This window comes from Pristiophorus japonicus, chromosome 1 (assembly GCF_044704955.1).
Source record: "Pristiophorus japonicus isolate sPriJap1 chromosome 1, sPriJap1.hap1, whole genome shotgun sequence".
Taxonomy (NCBI): domain Eukaryota; kingdom Metazoa; phylum Chordata; class Chondrichthyes; family Pristiophoridae; genus Pristiophorus; species Pristiophorus japonicus.
The window spans coordinates 16,128,233-16,144,806 of record NC_091977.1 but is presented as its reverse complement, the minus strand read 5'-3'; the positions used below and the strand labels follow the sequence as shown (position 1 = coordinate 16,144,806).

At 49.7% G+C, this 16,574-nt stretch overlaps 1 protein-coding gene across 1 annotated transcript in view; it reads right to left on the bottom strand.

The window, feature by feature from the left end:
- nop14 (NOP14 nucleolar protein homolog (yeast)) overlaps positions 1-16,574 on the bottom strand; it is a 62,667-nt gene that overhangs the window by 44,534 nt on the left and 1,559 nt on the right. The window contains exons 2-5 of the mRNA XM_070877764.1: positions 10,718-10,919; positions 7,578-7,712; positions 2,790-2,931; positions 1,691-1,842 (exon numbers count right to left, since the gene is read on the bottom strand). Of these exons, the coding sequence (XP_070733865.1) occupies positions 1,691-1,842; positions 2,790-2,931; positions 7,578-7,712; positions 10,718-10,900 (612 nt within the window). The 5' untranslated portion in view covers positions 10,901-10,919. The remainder of the gene's footprint in view (positions 1-1,690; positions 1,843-2,789; positions 2,932-7,577; positions 7,713-10,717; positions 10,920-16,574) is intronic.

The following is a 16,574-nucleotide window of genomic DNA, read 5'->3' as shown; positions in this document are numbered from 1 at the left end:
GGACTTGACCTGCAACCCAGAGTACTAAAAGAGGTAGCCATGGAAATAGTAGATACATTGATTGTCATCTTCCAAAATTCTATAGATTATGGAACAGTTCCTGCAGATTGGAGGGTTGCTAATGTAATCCCACTATTTAAAAAAGGAGGGAGAGAGAAACCGGGGAACTACAGACCGGTTAGCCCAACATCAGTAATAGGGAAAATGCTGGAGTCTATTATAAAGGATGTGATAATGGGACACTTAGATAATATCAACGGGATTGAACAAAGTCAACGTGGATTTATGAAAGGACAAGTATGTTTGACAAACCTACTGGAGTCTTTTTGAGGATGTAACTGATAGAATAGATAAGGGAGAACCAGTGGATGTAGTGTATTTGGATTTTCAGAAGGCCTTTGATAAAGTCCCACATAAGAGGTTAGTGTGCAAAATTAAAGCACATGTATTGGTGGTAATGTATTGGCATGGATTGAAAATTGGTTAACTGACAGGAAACAGAGAGTGGGGTACCACGGGGAGGGAGGGATGGATGGATGGATGGATGGATGGATGGATGGATGGATGGAACCGGACGTAATATTTCCAAGTCTGCTGACGACACAAAACTAGGTGGGATTGTGAGTTGTGAGGAGGATACAAAGATGCTGCAAGGTGATTTAGATACGTTGAGTGAGTGGGCAAACACATGGCAGATGCAGTATAACGTGGATAAATGTGAAGTTATCCACTTTGGTAGGAAAAACATAAGGACAAAGTATTATTTAAATGGTGATGGCTTGGGAAGTGTCGATGTACAGAGGGACCTGGGTGTCCTTGTACACCAGTCACTGAATGCAGGTGCAGCAAGCAGTTAGGAAGGAAATGGTATGTTGGCCTTCATTGCAAGAGGATTTGCGTACAGGAGCAAGGATGTCTTGCTACAGTTATACAGGGCCTTGGTGAGACCGCACCTGGAGTATTGTGTGCAGTTTTGGTCTCCTTACCCAAGAAAGGATATACTTGCCATAGAGGGAGTACAGCAAAGGTTCACCAGATTGATTCCTGGGATGGCAGGACTGCCATATGAGGAGAGATTGGGTCGACTAGGCCTGTATTCACTAGAGTTTAGAAAAATGAGCGGGGATCTCATTGAAACGTATCAAATTCTGACTGGGTTGAATAGTCTAGATGCAGGGAGGATGTTTCCCCTGGCTGGGAAGTCTAGAACAAGGGGTCACAGTCTCAGGATACCGGGTAGGAAATTTAGGACCAAGATAAGGATAAATGTTTTCACTCAGAGGGTGGTGAACCTGTGGAATTCTCTACCACAGAAGGCTGTGGAGGCCAAGTCACTGAATATATTTAAGAGGGAGCTAGATAGATTTCTAGAAACAAAAGGCATCAAGGGGTAGGGGGAAAAAGCGGGAATATGGTGTTGAGATAGAGGATCAGCCATGGTCATACTGAATGGCGGTGCAGGCTCGAAGGGCCGAAAGGCCTACTACTGCTCCAATTTTCTATCTTTCTATAGACAACTGTCAAGTGCAGCCACTGACTACATGGCCAGGAGGCAGATGTGATGATATCTGTGCCTGATGTTCCAAGGTTCTCTACCCCCCCCACCCCCCACCCCCACCACCAATGGTACGAATCAACAACACCACGCCCATCACAAAGTACATTTTCTGAAGCAGCTCGCATAGTATACCTTCTCCTTTTTGGATTTAGCAATAAGCTCGTCAATGAACTCTTTCCGGGATTTGGGCTTTCCTTCCCCCTCCTCCTCGCCCTTCTGCTTCGACGAAGTCTTCTTCTGCAACAATCCGCCACCTCCGAAATGCGCAGCAGCAGTGAACTCGGCTGCGGGCAATGAGGGAACGCGTTACCCAAAGAGCTCAAACACTAATACAAATCAGCCATGTACTCACAACTCATTCCAAGAGCAAACCTTCTCAAAGACCTGAGCACAAAAAAAATCCAGGCCGACGCTGCAGTGCAGTGCTGAGGAAGCGCTGCACTGTCGGAGGTGCCGTCTTTCGGACGAGTCGATAAACCGAGTCTGACCTCTCAGGTGGATGTAAAAGATCCCACGGCACTGTATCGAAGAAGAGCAGGAGTATCCTCCAAGGTGTTCTGGCCAATGTTTATCTCTCAACCAACATCACTAAAACAGATTATGTGGTCATTATGACATTGCTGTTTGTGTGACCTTGCTGTGCGCAAATTAGCTGCCGCATTTTCTACAGTACAACAGCGACTGCAGCTCAAAAGTACTTCATTGGCCGAATAGCAGTTTGTGACGTCCTGAGGTCGTGAAAGGTGCTGTATAAATAAATGCAAGTCTTTCTTTCTTTAAGTCATCAACACCAATTCCTCCTACCACATGTCGATCATGGACACCTGCCCCTTCAAGCACCCGCTGATCCTCCCACTCTAAGGAATACTGGACTCCTTCCCCAACCTTCCTGGGGGGGCGGGGGGGGGGGGAGGGGGAGGGAAATCGGACATTGTTAATATCCCTAGACTGCTCAATCATCCCCTCACCAGACATTGAATAACCTCCCTATTAAAGACGTCCCTTTAAAGTGCTGTCTTACAGGATTGGACGGTCAAAACTCTACAATCTTCCTGCTGAGTGGCCAAAGCACTAGAGTTGCCCCAGGGCCAGCCTTGTGCTGTTTTCACATCCGACTGAGAACACTTTACGTTGCCTCACATGACAGGAGGGGGATTGATAGCAACACCTTACAGAAGTGCTTTTAAAGCTATGGGGACTGGTCAAGCCACACAACATTTGCCATGCTCACCAGACAGCGCGCCCTTTTCCTCCGTCTCACTGTCACTCTCGGCCATGTCCTTGAACTTCTCAATGTCCGCCAGGGATTGCCCGTAATGGGTAAGCTCTTCGTCCTCGTTCAGGTTGTACACGTTCTTCTTTGTGTGGAGGCGCTGAAACAAGAAGACCACAAACAATTAGGCAAATCCTGCAAAGAGTTAACACACTAATGGCCGTCTAAATGCAGCATGAATTTCAATAAGAAGTGTCAGCTGGTGCATTTTGGTAGGAGGAATAAGGTGGTCACCACCTTAGGAAAATCCTTGGGGTAAAAAAAAAAGAGTCCAAATGGGATAGAGGCGCAAAGGCATTTAGGGGTACAGATTTTCAAATCATTAAAAGTAGCAGGTTAATAAAACCATAAACATAGGAACAGGAGGAGGTCATCCAGCCCCTGGAGCCTGTTCCGCCATTCAATGAGATCATGGCTGATCTGTGACCTAACTCCATATACCTGCCTTTGCCCCATATCCCTTAATACCTTTGTTTAACAAAAATCTATCAATCTCAGGTTTAATTGTCGTTTGCAAAAGGGAGATCCAATCTTCTACCACCTTTTATGAGTCGAACTCTTTCCTAATTTCACCCCTGAAAGGTCAGGCTCTAAATTTTAAGGATGTGCTTATTTGTACTGCAAAAATGGCCACCATGCTCCACCCTTTGATTGGACCCCTTGGAGGATAAGTCACACGCTGAAGTTTCACAGTAATGTGTAACTGGAACCACCCAGCCTAAGGTCACACTGACATTGCAAATTGTAACTCGATCCACTTCCCGAAGTCACAGAGCTCACCAGAAGACAGCAAGGGCCAGCCAAAGTGCCTTACCCCAGTCTGTGCATCCCCCCCCCCCCCCGATAGATGGGGCAGGCATTGTGTACGGATTGTTAACAGGTTTATTGGGTATGAAGTGTTGTGACTTCTGGATATCATCCACTCCAATGGTGTCCCTTGTAGGGGGTTGGAAGAATGTGATCAGTCTTCCCAAAGTTCCCTCTCTCCTCTCCGATTCCCCCCATCCGTGTCTCTTCCACCCGCCCCCCCCCCCCCACATCCACCAAGCCTCTCTCTCTCTTCCCCCATCCCCAGAGCACCTGCCTCTCTCCCATCTCCCCCAGCGCATCTCTCTCTTCCACCCCCCGCCTCTCTCTCTCTCTCTCTCTCTCTTCCACCAACCCCCCCCACCTCTCTCTCTCTTTGTCTGTCTGTCTATCTATCTCCAGCCTCTCTCTCTCCCTCCCTCCCCACAGTCTCTCTCTCTCTCTCTCCCTCCTCCCCCCCCACCCACAGTCTCTCTCTCTCCCCACCCCCCTCCACAGTCTCTCTCTCTCGCTCCCTCCCTCCCTCCTCGCCATCCCCCCAGTCTCTCTCTCTCCCCCTCCCTCCTCCCCGCTCCCCCAGTCTTTCTCTCTCTCCCTCCTCCCCCCGCCAGTCTCTCTCTCCTCCCCCCCTCCCCACAATCTCTCTCTCTCTCTCTCCCTCCCTCCTCGCCCCCCCCCAGTCTCTCTCTCTCTCCCTCCCTCCTCCCCCAGTCTCGCTCTCTCTCTCCCTCCCTCCTCCCCCAGTCTCTCTCTCTCCCTCCCTCCCTCCTCCCCCCAGTCTCTCCCTCTTTCCCCCCCCCACCCCCATCTCTCTCTCCCCCCAACCCCATCTCTCTCTCCACCCCCCCACCCCCATCTCTCTCTCTCCCCCCCCACCCCCATCTCTCTCTCTCCCCCCCCACCCCCATCTCTCTCTCTCCCCCCCCACCCCCATCTCTCTCTCCCCCCCCACCCCCATCTCTCTCTCCCCCCCCCACCCCCATCTCTCTCTCTCCCCCCCCACCCCCATCTCTCTCTCTCCCCCCCCACCCCCATCTCTCTCTCTCCCCCCCACCCCCATCTCTCTCTCTTTCCCCCCCCACCCCCATCTCTCTCTCTCTCCCCCTCCCCCCAGTCTCTCCCTCTTCCCCCCCCCACCCCCATCTCTCTCTCCCTCCCTCTCCCCATCCCCCACAGTCTCTCTCTCCCTCCCTCCTCCCTCCAGTCTCTCTCTCTCTCTCTCTCTCTCTCTCTCTCTCTCTCTCTCTCTCTCCCCCCCCCCCACTCTCCCTCTCTCCCCCCACCCGTCTCTCTCTCTCTCTTCCCCCCGCCATTGTCTCCCACCCTCCCTCCCTCCCTCTCCCTGCCCCCCCCCCCCCCCCGTCTCTCTCGCTCTCCCCTCCCACCCCCCTTCTGCTTGCCGCCGCGCCCTCGGCCCAGCCCCTCCCTTTAATTAGGGAAAAGCAAAGATCAGCCATGGACCACTGAGTCCTGCTGTGTATGTTTTATTTATCTTATATTTTATGTGTAGTGAGGATAGGATCTGCTGACATCGATAGTCAATAGCCTGCCAGTGCTCACACAACAAAAATGTGCTCATGAACGAGATATTTGAGGGTGCCTGCCATCTGTGGAACAATATCCCATTAATAAGGCAACTGCAAGAATATGGCCACGAGAAGGTTTTTTTAAAATTCATTCCTTGAATGTGGGCGTCACTGGCCAGGCCAGCATTTATTGCCCATCCCTAATTGCCCTCGAGAAGGTGGTGGTGAGCCGCCTTCTTGAACCACTGCAGTCCGTGTGGTGAAGGTACTCCCTCAGTGCTGTTAGGGAGGGAGCTCCAGGATTTCGACCCAGCGTCTCATCAAAATTACAATATTACAAAACTGCATGCACGCCAGGCGGGCTGCATCAGAACTGCCGACATACATGATGAAAAATCTAAGTCGCCATTTAGAATTTAAGATGGGGAGGCCGGGGAACTATCTACATAAGTAATATACGGCGAGGCATTGGGGCAGGCGGGGCTGTAGAGGGAGTTATCGGTTGCAGCACATAAAATCAAAGGATACAAATTCCCCACAATCTGGGGGGGGGGGGGGACGTCGCGGTGACTGAATGGTCAGGTCCACGGAGCATTTGAATCGACTGGGTGGGAGGGGGCGGGTGGATTAATGACTGACAGACAGAACCCTCTGCAGCATCCCGAGCATCACAGTCAGACAGTAGAATTCCGACTCACCCAGTGTTCTAAGCTCAGATGAAGGGCCATCAACCTGAAATGTTAACCCCACTTCCCTCTGTGCACAGGCGCTGCCTGAATATTTCTACCTTTTTTCTGTGTTTTTTTTTTTAAATTTCAGATTTCCAGCCTCCACAGTATTTAGCCTTTCGCTCACTGAGGTGGAGATTGCAGCTGCGGGAGAGGTCGGAGGGTCAAGCTGCGAGAAGGACTTGCATTTAGTGCCTGCAACACCTCATGGAAACACCTCAGTGCTTCATTCCCAATGGATTACCTAACAGTGCCTGTTGTTAGATAGGTAGGCATCTAACAGTGGGGAAGTGTGAGGTTATCTACTTTGGCAGGAAAAAATTAAAAAAAGCAAATTATTTAAATGGAGATAAATTACAAAATGCTGCAGTACAAAGGGACCTGGGGGTCCTTGTGCATGAAACACAAAAAGTTAGTGTGCAGGTACAGCAAGTGATCAGGAAGGCAAATGGAATGTTGGCCTTTATTGCAAGGGGGATAGAGTATAAAAGCAGGGAAGTCCTGCTACAACTGTACAGGGTATTGGTGAGGCCACACCTGGAGTACTGCGTACAGTTTTTGGTCTCCGTATTTAAGGAAAGATATACTTGCATTGGAGGCAGTTCAGAGAAGGTTCACTCGGTTGATTTCGGAGATGAGGGAGTTGACTTATGAGGAAAGGTTGAGCAGGTTGCGCCTACACTCTTTGGAGTTTAGAAGAATGAGAGGTGATCTTATTGAAACAAATAAGGTACTGAGGGGGCTCGCAAGGTAGATGCAGAGAGGTTTTCCCTCGTGGGGGAATCTAAAACTAGGGGGCATAGTTTCAGAATAAGATGCCGCCCATTTAAAACTGAGATGAGAAGGAATTTCTTCTCTCAGAGGGTTGTAAATCTGTGGAATTCTCTGCCGCAGAGAGCTGTGGAGGCTGGGTCACTGAATATATTTAAGGTGGAGATAGACAGGTTTTTGAATGTTAATGGAGTGAAGGGTTATGGGGAGAGGGCAGGGAAGTGGAGCTGAGCCCAAGACCAGATCAGCCAAGATCTTATTGAATGGCGGAGCAGGCACGAGGGGCCAAATGGCCTATTCCTGCTCCTATTTCTTACGTTCTTATGACATTTGTGCACAGCAAGATCACACACGCGGCAATGAGATTACCAATTACCGTCTACTTCTGACAATTTAAAATGTACGCCTGATAATTCTAAGTTTTTTTTTGGTACTAATTAAGCATAGCAAAGTGGGAATTTAGAGATGAAAATAATGTAATTATCTGATCATTTAAAATTGCCTAGTTCAAACTAATAATGGCTAAATCTGCTTTTGGTAGCACTGAGGAGTCCTCCCTGCTTTTCACTGAATAGCGTCATAGGATCTTTAGCATCCATTTGAACAGGCAAACTGGCACCCCGGTTTGAAGCCTCGTGTGTGAAGCAACACATCTCCAACAATCCAGCCTCCCTCGAGTACGGCAGTGGAGTGATCACGTACTCGAACCCCTGGTATGGGACTCGTGGCCCTTCTCATTCGGAGGAGAGCGTGCAACCCACTGTTGTACACCTATCAAAGTCCATCCCATGATGGATTATAATAAAGCGGGTCTGGGAGTGCAGAGCGACCAGCGAAGAGGAAAAAAACAACTCAGATTAGGAGCGTTTTCATTGGGCCGTTTCATTTCCCTTGTTAAATCAGAAGAGTTTTACCTGCCGCTCCAGGGAGAATCGCTTTGCCATCTTCTCGTCTGGTGTTAACCCAGTATCATATTCACCGAACCGTTTGTCAACAAATGTATTGGCTTTCCCCTTGTCCCGGTACTCTTTCAGCAAAGTCTCAGTGCGCTGGAAGACAAGTGAATAATAAAAGTCTCTTAAATTTTGCTCGACAGTGCAATATTCAACAATTTGCTGACTCAATTACCCCTATATACACACACACACAAACATTCTGTTAATGTCAAAGAGCCGGCACAGGCACGATGGGCTAAATGGCCTCCTTCTGTGCTGTAAGTTTATATGATTCTATGGTTGTCTTTCTGGTTACATTACAACAGTGACTACACTTTAAAAGTACTTCACTGACTGTATAGCGCATTCGGGCGTCCTGAGGTCGTGAAAGGCACTATATAAATGCAAGTTTCTCTTTTAGCCAGGATTGTATTGAGAGAGAAAGTTAGCATGTAGAATATGCACAGTTTCACTTTTTTTTTAAACTAATGGCCCAGATTTTGCCGGATCGGGGCATCTCGTGGCATGCCCCGCTCGTTAGATTTTTTTCCTTTCATTCTTTACCGCGAAAATTTTTTCCACTGCAAATTGAAGCATTGAGGAGTCCTCCCTGCTGTTCACTGAATAGTGCCACAGGGCCAGAGAGGTTGAGTGGCAGTGCAAAAACATAAATCTCATCATTAAAAGGGACCTTATGCTGTTAAGTACCAGTCCCGACTTTCAGTGGCAAGTTTAATTTGTTTTACCAACGCAAATGCAGCAATTTCTTGAAACTCACGGGGAAGTTGATGGTGAGTTCCTGTTTTCATGAGGCTAGAGCCGATAACGGAACGGAATGGAACGGTGAGGTCAATGGGGCATCAGGGACCTTAGTGTATCTCCTTAACCAATGAGATTGAAGGATTGAGAAAGAAACAGGAATGAAGGAGAAGAAATTTGGGTGAATTACAGTGAGGGTGGGAAGGGGAGGAAGGGAGGGAAGGAAGGGAGGGAGGGAAGGGAGAGATAGGAGGGAAAAGTAAGAAAAAGAGTTTTTAAATTTTAAAAATCTCTAAGAACTATTTACTACCTGTAGGAATGAGGCTCCACAGTTTCAATTGTTCCTTTTCTGGGCCAGAGAGGTTGAGTGGCATTGCATAAACATAAATCCCGTCATTAAAAGGGACATTACGCTGTTAAGTACCAGCCCCGACTTTCGGCAGCAAATTTAATTTGTTTTACCAACACAAATGCAGCAATTTCTTGAAACTCGCGGGTAAGTTGTTGGCGAGCTCCTGGTTTCATGAGACTAACGGCGGAGCAGCGTAAGTCGGCCAGCAACCCACGGGGTATCGCTCCCTCACCACAAATTACTGGGTTATTTACGCACTAATAACGGTGTGCGCATTAAATTCGCCAGAAAATTCTGGCCCATCTTTCCGGTTAGTCCGCAGAGAGATTAACACGTAGACTATGCACAGTATCACTTTAAAAAAATAAATCATAACCCTTGGGTTATTAACGGGGCGAGTGATTTGTGGCGACAAACTGATCAGAAATCGGTAGCTTCCCTGCTTCCGAGACTTTGTGCGGAACATCCCAGTATGCGGGCAACAAATCGCGGTGACCCAGGAACAATAGAATTTCTGGGACTTATTGCCGAAAGTCAATGATGCACCAAATTACTTGCCCTAGTTGTTATGAACTCCCATACAGTATTTCAGAATCACACTTTTTAAAAAGTCACACAAAGATCGGGGCTGCATCGATGAGCTGAAGATTTGTGGTCAACTTGCCGAGATAAACCTGGGGCTCCACTCCTGCAAAGAACGGCAAGTGCAAAATGAAACATAGGTCTCCAGCCTGCGGAATACACCGCCGGCTGGTGTGGTGGCAGCTTCAGGCCTTCAAGTGGGAGCTGGACCTGTTCCTGACTTTAAGTGCCTGGGTGTGTTTTATGACGTTAAAGGCGCTATATAAATGCAAGTTGTTGTTGACGACTGGGACAGAGATCACATCATAATCGAAGGCAGGCAGGCAGGCAACGAATTTATTTTAAAAAAAGAAAGAAAACCTGGGCACGATACCTACTGTCTAAAGCCCATAACCTGCATTATTTGGCAATTCATTGGCACAGACACTGAAGGCAGTTATAACCAGTTACATATGCCAATTAAACTGTGGAGTTGTTCTCCTTAGAGCAGAGAAGGTTAAAGGGAGATTTAATAGGACGTATTCAACATTAAGATAGGTTTTGAGGCAGGTTGGGGCCATAAAAGGAGCGGCAAGCGGCGGCCATGGGCAGCATGGAGGACATGCCACTGCAAGGTACAACGCGAGCTGGTGCAAGAGGGTGACGACAGCGAAGAGGGCAACGGGATTGGACATCATCAAGGTCCAGGTCGGTGATTGGAATGTGGGCAGGTACAGCAGCAATGGCGAGGTCGGGGCGAAGGAGCGGCGAGAGATCGTGGAGCAACGTGATCGGGGCCCAGGAGAGGCGAGGCGATATGTGTGCACACTAGGCCCGTGCAGCAGAGCAGGTCTCCAGTCGTCTTGGTTAATCCTTGCCACTGGACCACGCCCTAGCTCTGTCAAGCCCGTGTGGTGGCTGGCGTGTAACAGCCACCACATGTTAAGAAAACCCCCCACAGGCATCTTCCACCCTTCAACATGTAGCTCGGGACCTGGAATATTAGGTCCCTCATTGAAACACCTATGAGCTCATCCTTTTTTGGCGTCAAAGCAAGTCATCCTCGTTTCAAGGGACTGCCTATGATGATGAGGTTTTGAGTAGATAGGGAGCGGTTTCCACAGGCAGGCAGATCAGCAACCAGAAGAAATAGAGTGAAGATAATCGGCAAAAGAACCAGAGGTGAGATGACAATTTTTTTTATGCAGAGAACTGTTATGATCTGGAATGCGCTGCCTGAAAGGTGGAAGCAGATTCAATAGTAACTGTTAAATAAATACTTGAAAGGGAAACATTTGCCAGGCTATGAGGAAAGAGCAAGGATAAGTGGGACTACTTGGAGAGCTGCTACGATGGGCCGAATGTCCTCCTTCTGTGCGGTATGATTCTATGATCAGCATTACATATGCGACATATACAACAGGTCGTGTAGAATATGATCTCTTACCCGTTTAATAGATTTGGACCGAGATATTCCAGGCAGACCCCGGTCATGCTTTGTCTTCCGGCCGAGAATATCGAACTTCTGCTTGTTTATTTTCACCTCAAACGGATTGGTCTTGACATCTCGCGTGGATTTTGTCTTCCGTACTTTATCGGAAGTCATCTTCTTCTTCTGAACTTTCCCCATCTTTCACGGTTCTGAATAACTGTAAAAAGAAAAATCCTTCACAATGCATACAGCTGCCTTCACAATCTTATTTAGCGTATCGGTATGTGAACACTATAGGAAGATTCATACCGAAGAGAAATACACTTTTAAATATTGTACCAACGTGTGAGACTCTGATTGCTTCACCAAAAGTAACTGTCCTGTAACCACCGATACTCTGGGTTGCCAATTCTGGCTGGACGTAACCCTGGAGGTTTCAACACTTGAAACGCCGCCAAGCGCCCTGACCTCACACTCACTGCCTGGCTCTCCAAAACCTTTCCACAAGGCACAAGTCAGGAGTGTGATGGAATACGCTCCACTTGCCTGGATGAGTGCAGCTCCAACAACACTCAAGAAGCTCGACACCATCCAGGACAAAGCAGCCCGCTTGATTGGCATCCCATCCACCACCTTAAACATTCACTCCCTCCAAGATGCACTGCAGCAACTCGCCAAGGCTTCTTCGACAGCACCTCCCAAACCCGCGACCTCTACCACCATGATCATCCCCATCCTCAATGATGGAGGAGTCCAGCACAGGAATGCTAAAGACAAGGCTGCAGCCAGAAGTGCCGAGTGCATGATCCATATCGGCCTCCTCCTGATATTCCCCCCTATCGCAGAAGCAGTCTTCAGCCAATTCGATTCACTTTGCTATCAAGAAACGGCAGAGTGCACTGGATACAGAAAAGGCTATGAGCCCCGACAACATCCCGGCTGTCGTGCTGAAGACTTGTGCTCCAGAACTAGCCGCGCCTCTGTTCTAGCTGTTCCAGTACAGCTACAACACTGGCATTCACCCGACAATGCGGAAAACTGTCCAGGTATGTCCGGTCCACAAAAAGCAGGACAAATCCAATCCATCAGTCTACTCTTAATCATCAGCAAATTGATGGAAGGTGTCGTCGACAGTGCTATCAAGCGGCACTTACTCACCAATAACCTGCTCACCGATGCGCAGTTCGGGTTCTGCCTGGGCCACTCGGCTCCAGACCTCATTACAGTTTTGTTCCAAACATGGACAAAAGAGCTGGGGGCCGAAATTCAGCTCCCCAATAAGGCCCGTTACTGCCTGGTCGAGTGGCCGGCACAAGCTAAATTCAGCTCGGGGGTCCTTCTGGCGGTCCCCACCTCCCGCAAAATTTAAGAAGGTAAGAAATAGGAGCAGGAGTAGGTCATTTGGCACCTCGAGCCAGCCCTGCCATTCAATAAGATCATGGCTGATCTGATCATGGACTCAGCTCCACTTCCCCGCCCGCTCCCCATAACCCTTCGCTCCCTTATCGCTCAAAAATCTGTCTATCTCTGCCTTAATATATTCAATGACCCAGCCTCCACAGCTCTCTGGGGCAGAGAATTCCACAGGTTTACAACCCTCTGAGAAGAAATTCCTTCTCATCTCAGTTTTAAATGGGCGGCCCCTTATTCTAAGACTATGTCCCCTAGTTTTAGTTTCCCCTATGAGTGGAAATATCCTCTGTGCATCCACCTTTTCGAGCCCCCTCATTATTTTACATGTTTCAATAAGATCACCTCTCATTCTTTTGAACTCCAATGTGTAGAGGCCCAACCTATTGTAGCTATCTTCATAAGTCAACCCCCTCATCTCCGGAATCAACCTAGTGAACCTTCTCTGAACAGCCTCCAATGCAAGTATATCCTTCCTTAAATACGGAGACCAAAACTGTACACAGTACTCAAGGTGAGGCCTCACCAATACCCTGTACAGTTGTAGCAGCAAGCAAATCTTATTGTTGCCGAGTGGTGCATCGAACAGTTTTCTGTCGGTGCACCTCGTGTGCTCTCTCTCTCTGCCCTGGCTGTGCGGCGGCCATTAGAGGCGAGGGTCCATTGCTGCAGACACCATTTTATTTCTTTTGCCAGCCGACTTTCATGTTGGCCGGACTATTGTGCCCCCCCGGGTTCGGCCGGGCTGCCAACAGGCAGCCTGACACCCACTCTTGGGTGGCAGGCTGCTGGCTCGGCCGAAACCCTCCCTGGTGGTCCAGTGTCCGATCACGACTGATGGTTGATTCTCTCCCCTTTAACGGAGGCGAGATACTTGACGCAATGACGTCACCACCGCTCGGCTGCTGAGTGACAACGCCGGAGAATCCGTTATGTCTCCACTTGTCGAAATCTCGACCTCCGAAAAGAATGACTCCGACACTTACAGCTCCGGTAGAAGTTTCTTTTCTTTACTTGCTCGCAAGGGGTAGGTCACACTCAGTCAAGGGCTAAGTGAACACCTCCGAAATGGTTCAGTTTAACAAGATATTTATACAGTAAAACCAAAGTTCTGGCCTCTCCCTGTGTATTGCTCTGTCTCACAGTCAGTGAATACAGATAAAGAGTTAATTACTATATCCTGGTCCTGACATGGTATCCAGATATTTCCTTTTGTCAGGGTTATCAGAAAGCCAAACGGCCATTACTCCATGAGTCATAGGTAATGGGCTATCACCTGTCTTGTATTGTGTCAGGATTGTTCCAATTTCCTGGTCAGTTTATCTGTTTGCATCAAATGGATGAGGTCTCGGAAAGAGATAATGGCTAGAAGATAAGGGTGGGGTGACATGGAACTCCTGTAGTGTAGACAATAGGAGAGCACCATGGGGGGGTACTTGTCTCAGCATGACTTGTCTCCTAGCTGTCTGATGGCCATCAGCCATCTCAAACCAGGTTTAGCTGTTTATGCAAGCTGACTGCTAAAATGCAGAAAGTTCTGGAAGGGCCAGGACTCCATTTTAATCAAAAGGCACACAAATACCGTATGGTATCAGCTTAGATAAAAATACTTTCCACACACTTCCGCCACTCACCAGCACTTACCGCCGCACTTTCCCCCCCGCTTTATGACCGAATTCCTGGCCGATTCAAAAACTATTTTCTATGTTTCTATAGCAGGAATGGGGTACTGAAGTTGCATGTTCAGCCATGAACTCATTGAATGGCGGTGCAGGCTCGAAGGGCCAAATGGCCTACTCCTGCACCTATTTTCTATGTTTCTATGTTTCTAAAAGACAAAGGTGAATATCGCGAAAGCGGGGACCTCTTCCGAAACAGTGGTAAAAATTCTTTTAAAAAAAGATAGGTGCGCCAGCTTTCCGGCCGGACTGAATTCCAGAGGTGAGGCGAGAGTGACTGCCCTTGACATCAAGGCAGCCTTTGACCGAGTGTGGCTTCAAGGATCCCGAGTAAATGAAGTCAATGGGAATCAGGGGGAAAATTCTCCACTGGCTGGAGCACAAAGGAAGATGGTTGTGGTTGTTGGAGGCCAATCATCACAGCTCCAGAACATCGCTGCATGTGTTCCTCAGTCCTAGGCCCAACCATCTTCAGCTGCTCCATCAAGAGAGAGTCTAACCACCTCCCCTTGATTGAATAGCATAACCATCACTGTGGCAACAAGAGCAGTTCAGAGGCTGGGTATTTTGTGGTGAGTGTCTCACCTCCTGACTCCCCAAAGCCTTTCCACCATCTACAAGGCACAAGTCAGGAGTGTGATGGAATACTCTCCAATTACGTGGATGTGTGCAGCTCCAACAACACTCAAGAAGCTCGACACTATCCAGGACAAAGCAGCCCGCTTGATTGGCACCCCATCCACCACCTTAAACATTCACTCCCTCCATCACCGGCGCACCGTGGCTGCAGTGTGTACCATCTACAAGATGCACTGCAGCAACTCGCCAAGGCTTCTTCGGCAGCACCTCCCAAACCCGCGACCTCTAGCAACTAGAAGGACAAGGGCAGCAGGCACATGGGAACACCATCACCTGCAAGTTCCCTCCAAGTAACACACCATCCAGACTTGGAAATAAATCGCTATTCCTTCATCGCTGCTGGGTCAAATCCTGGAACTCCCTCCCCAACAGCACTGTGGTAGTACCTTCATCACACGGACTGCAGCGGTTCAAGAAGGCGGCTCACGACCATCTTCTTGAGGTAATTTGAGATGGGCAATAAATGTTAATCTTGCCAGCAACGCCCACATCCCATGAATGAATTTTTTTTAAACTACTGCTCTTGGATGACCAACACATGCCTTCCTTCCTAGCCAATTGGAAAGGAACGCTCCATTGCCTGATTGATGGATGTTCAAGAATCATCCAAACAGCCATATTTTACCCATTTTTAGAACTAGTAAATAAAAATGATGAAAGAATTCTTTTTTTTTAAATGCTACATGATCTCTCCTCCAAATGTTTGGAGCAGTGTCCAAGAGATTAATCGTTAATTCCTGGAGTGTTAGGAAACCCCACCAGTGCTTCACCAAAGTACTGGGGAGTTCTAATTAGGCCACATGCAGCCAATTCCTGGCGATCCAGATCTCGCAGCCGAGGTAACTCAATCCACTTTGTGCTTCTATTTCTTTAGTTGCTGGTTTGTCAGTGTTTGAACTTTTAAAGGTTAGGAAGGGTTGTTCTTAGCGCCTCATTTGTAGATTAATTGGAAACTGAGACATCCGCACTTAGTATCTACAGCTTGAGTTTTATGAAAATTAAAAGAGAGAGATGTGTGAGGGTAGGAGGGAGGAGGGAGCATTGGGAGGGAGGGGCGACCTTGGATAAGAGGAGTCAGCACAGATGGAGGCGGGGGGAAATAGGCAAGGGTAGAGGGAAAGGCTTAAGAGAGGTAATGATAGGGGGCATGAGGAGTGAATATAGAAGTAGAATGAGGGTAGGAGAAGAGGGCGGTGAGAGTGGAGCGAGAGAGGGGGCGAAGGCGGGGAAGATAGAGATGGGCTGAGGGTAGACGCAGAGGTTGGTGATCGAGGCACAGTAAGAGGGAAGAGGATGGGGTGAGGGAAGAGGATGGGGTGAGGGAAGAGGATGGGGTGAGGGAAGAGGATGGGGTGAGGGAAGAGGATGGGGTGAGGGAAGAGGATGGGGTGAGGGAAGGGGAAGGGTGAGGGAAGGGGAAGGGAGAGTGGTGCAGAGGATGGGGTACAGGAAGGGGTAATCAGAGGGGTGCGAGAGAAGGGAAGGGGTAGGGAGAGGGGTGCAGGGGGTGAGGTGAGGGAAGGGGTAGGCAGGGGGGTGAGGTGAGGGAAGGGGTAGGCAGAGGGGTGTGAGGGGGGTTTGCAGAGGGGGGGGTGAGGGAGAGGGGGGGTGAGGGAGAGGGGGGGTGAGGGAGAGGGGGGGTGAGGGAGAGGGGGGGTGAGGGAGAGGGGGGGTGAGGGAGAGGGGGGTGAGGGAGAGGGGGGTGAGGGAGAGGGGGGGTGAGGAGAGGGGGGTGAGGGAGAGGGGGGGAGAGGGGGGGTGAGGGAGAGGGGGGTTGAGGGAGAGGGGGGGTGAGGGAGAGGGGGGGGGTGAGGGAGAAGGGGGGGGTGAGGGAGAAGGGGGGGTGAGGGAGAAGGGGGGGGTGAGGGAGAAGGGGGGGGGTGAGGGAGAAGGGGGGGGGTGAGGGAGAAGGGGGGGGTGAGGGAGAAGGGGGGGTGAGGGAGAAGGGGGGGTGAGGGAGAAGGGGGGGGGGTGAGGGAGAAGGGGGGGGGGGGGGTGAGGGAGAAGGGGGGGGGGGTGAGGGAGAAGGGGGGGGGGGGTGAGGGAGAAGGGGGGGGGGGGGTGAGGAGAGGGGGGGGGGGTGAGGGAGAAGGGGGGGGGGGGTGAGGGAGAAGGGGGGGGGTGAGGGAGAAGGGGGGGGTGAG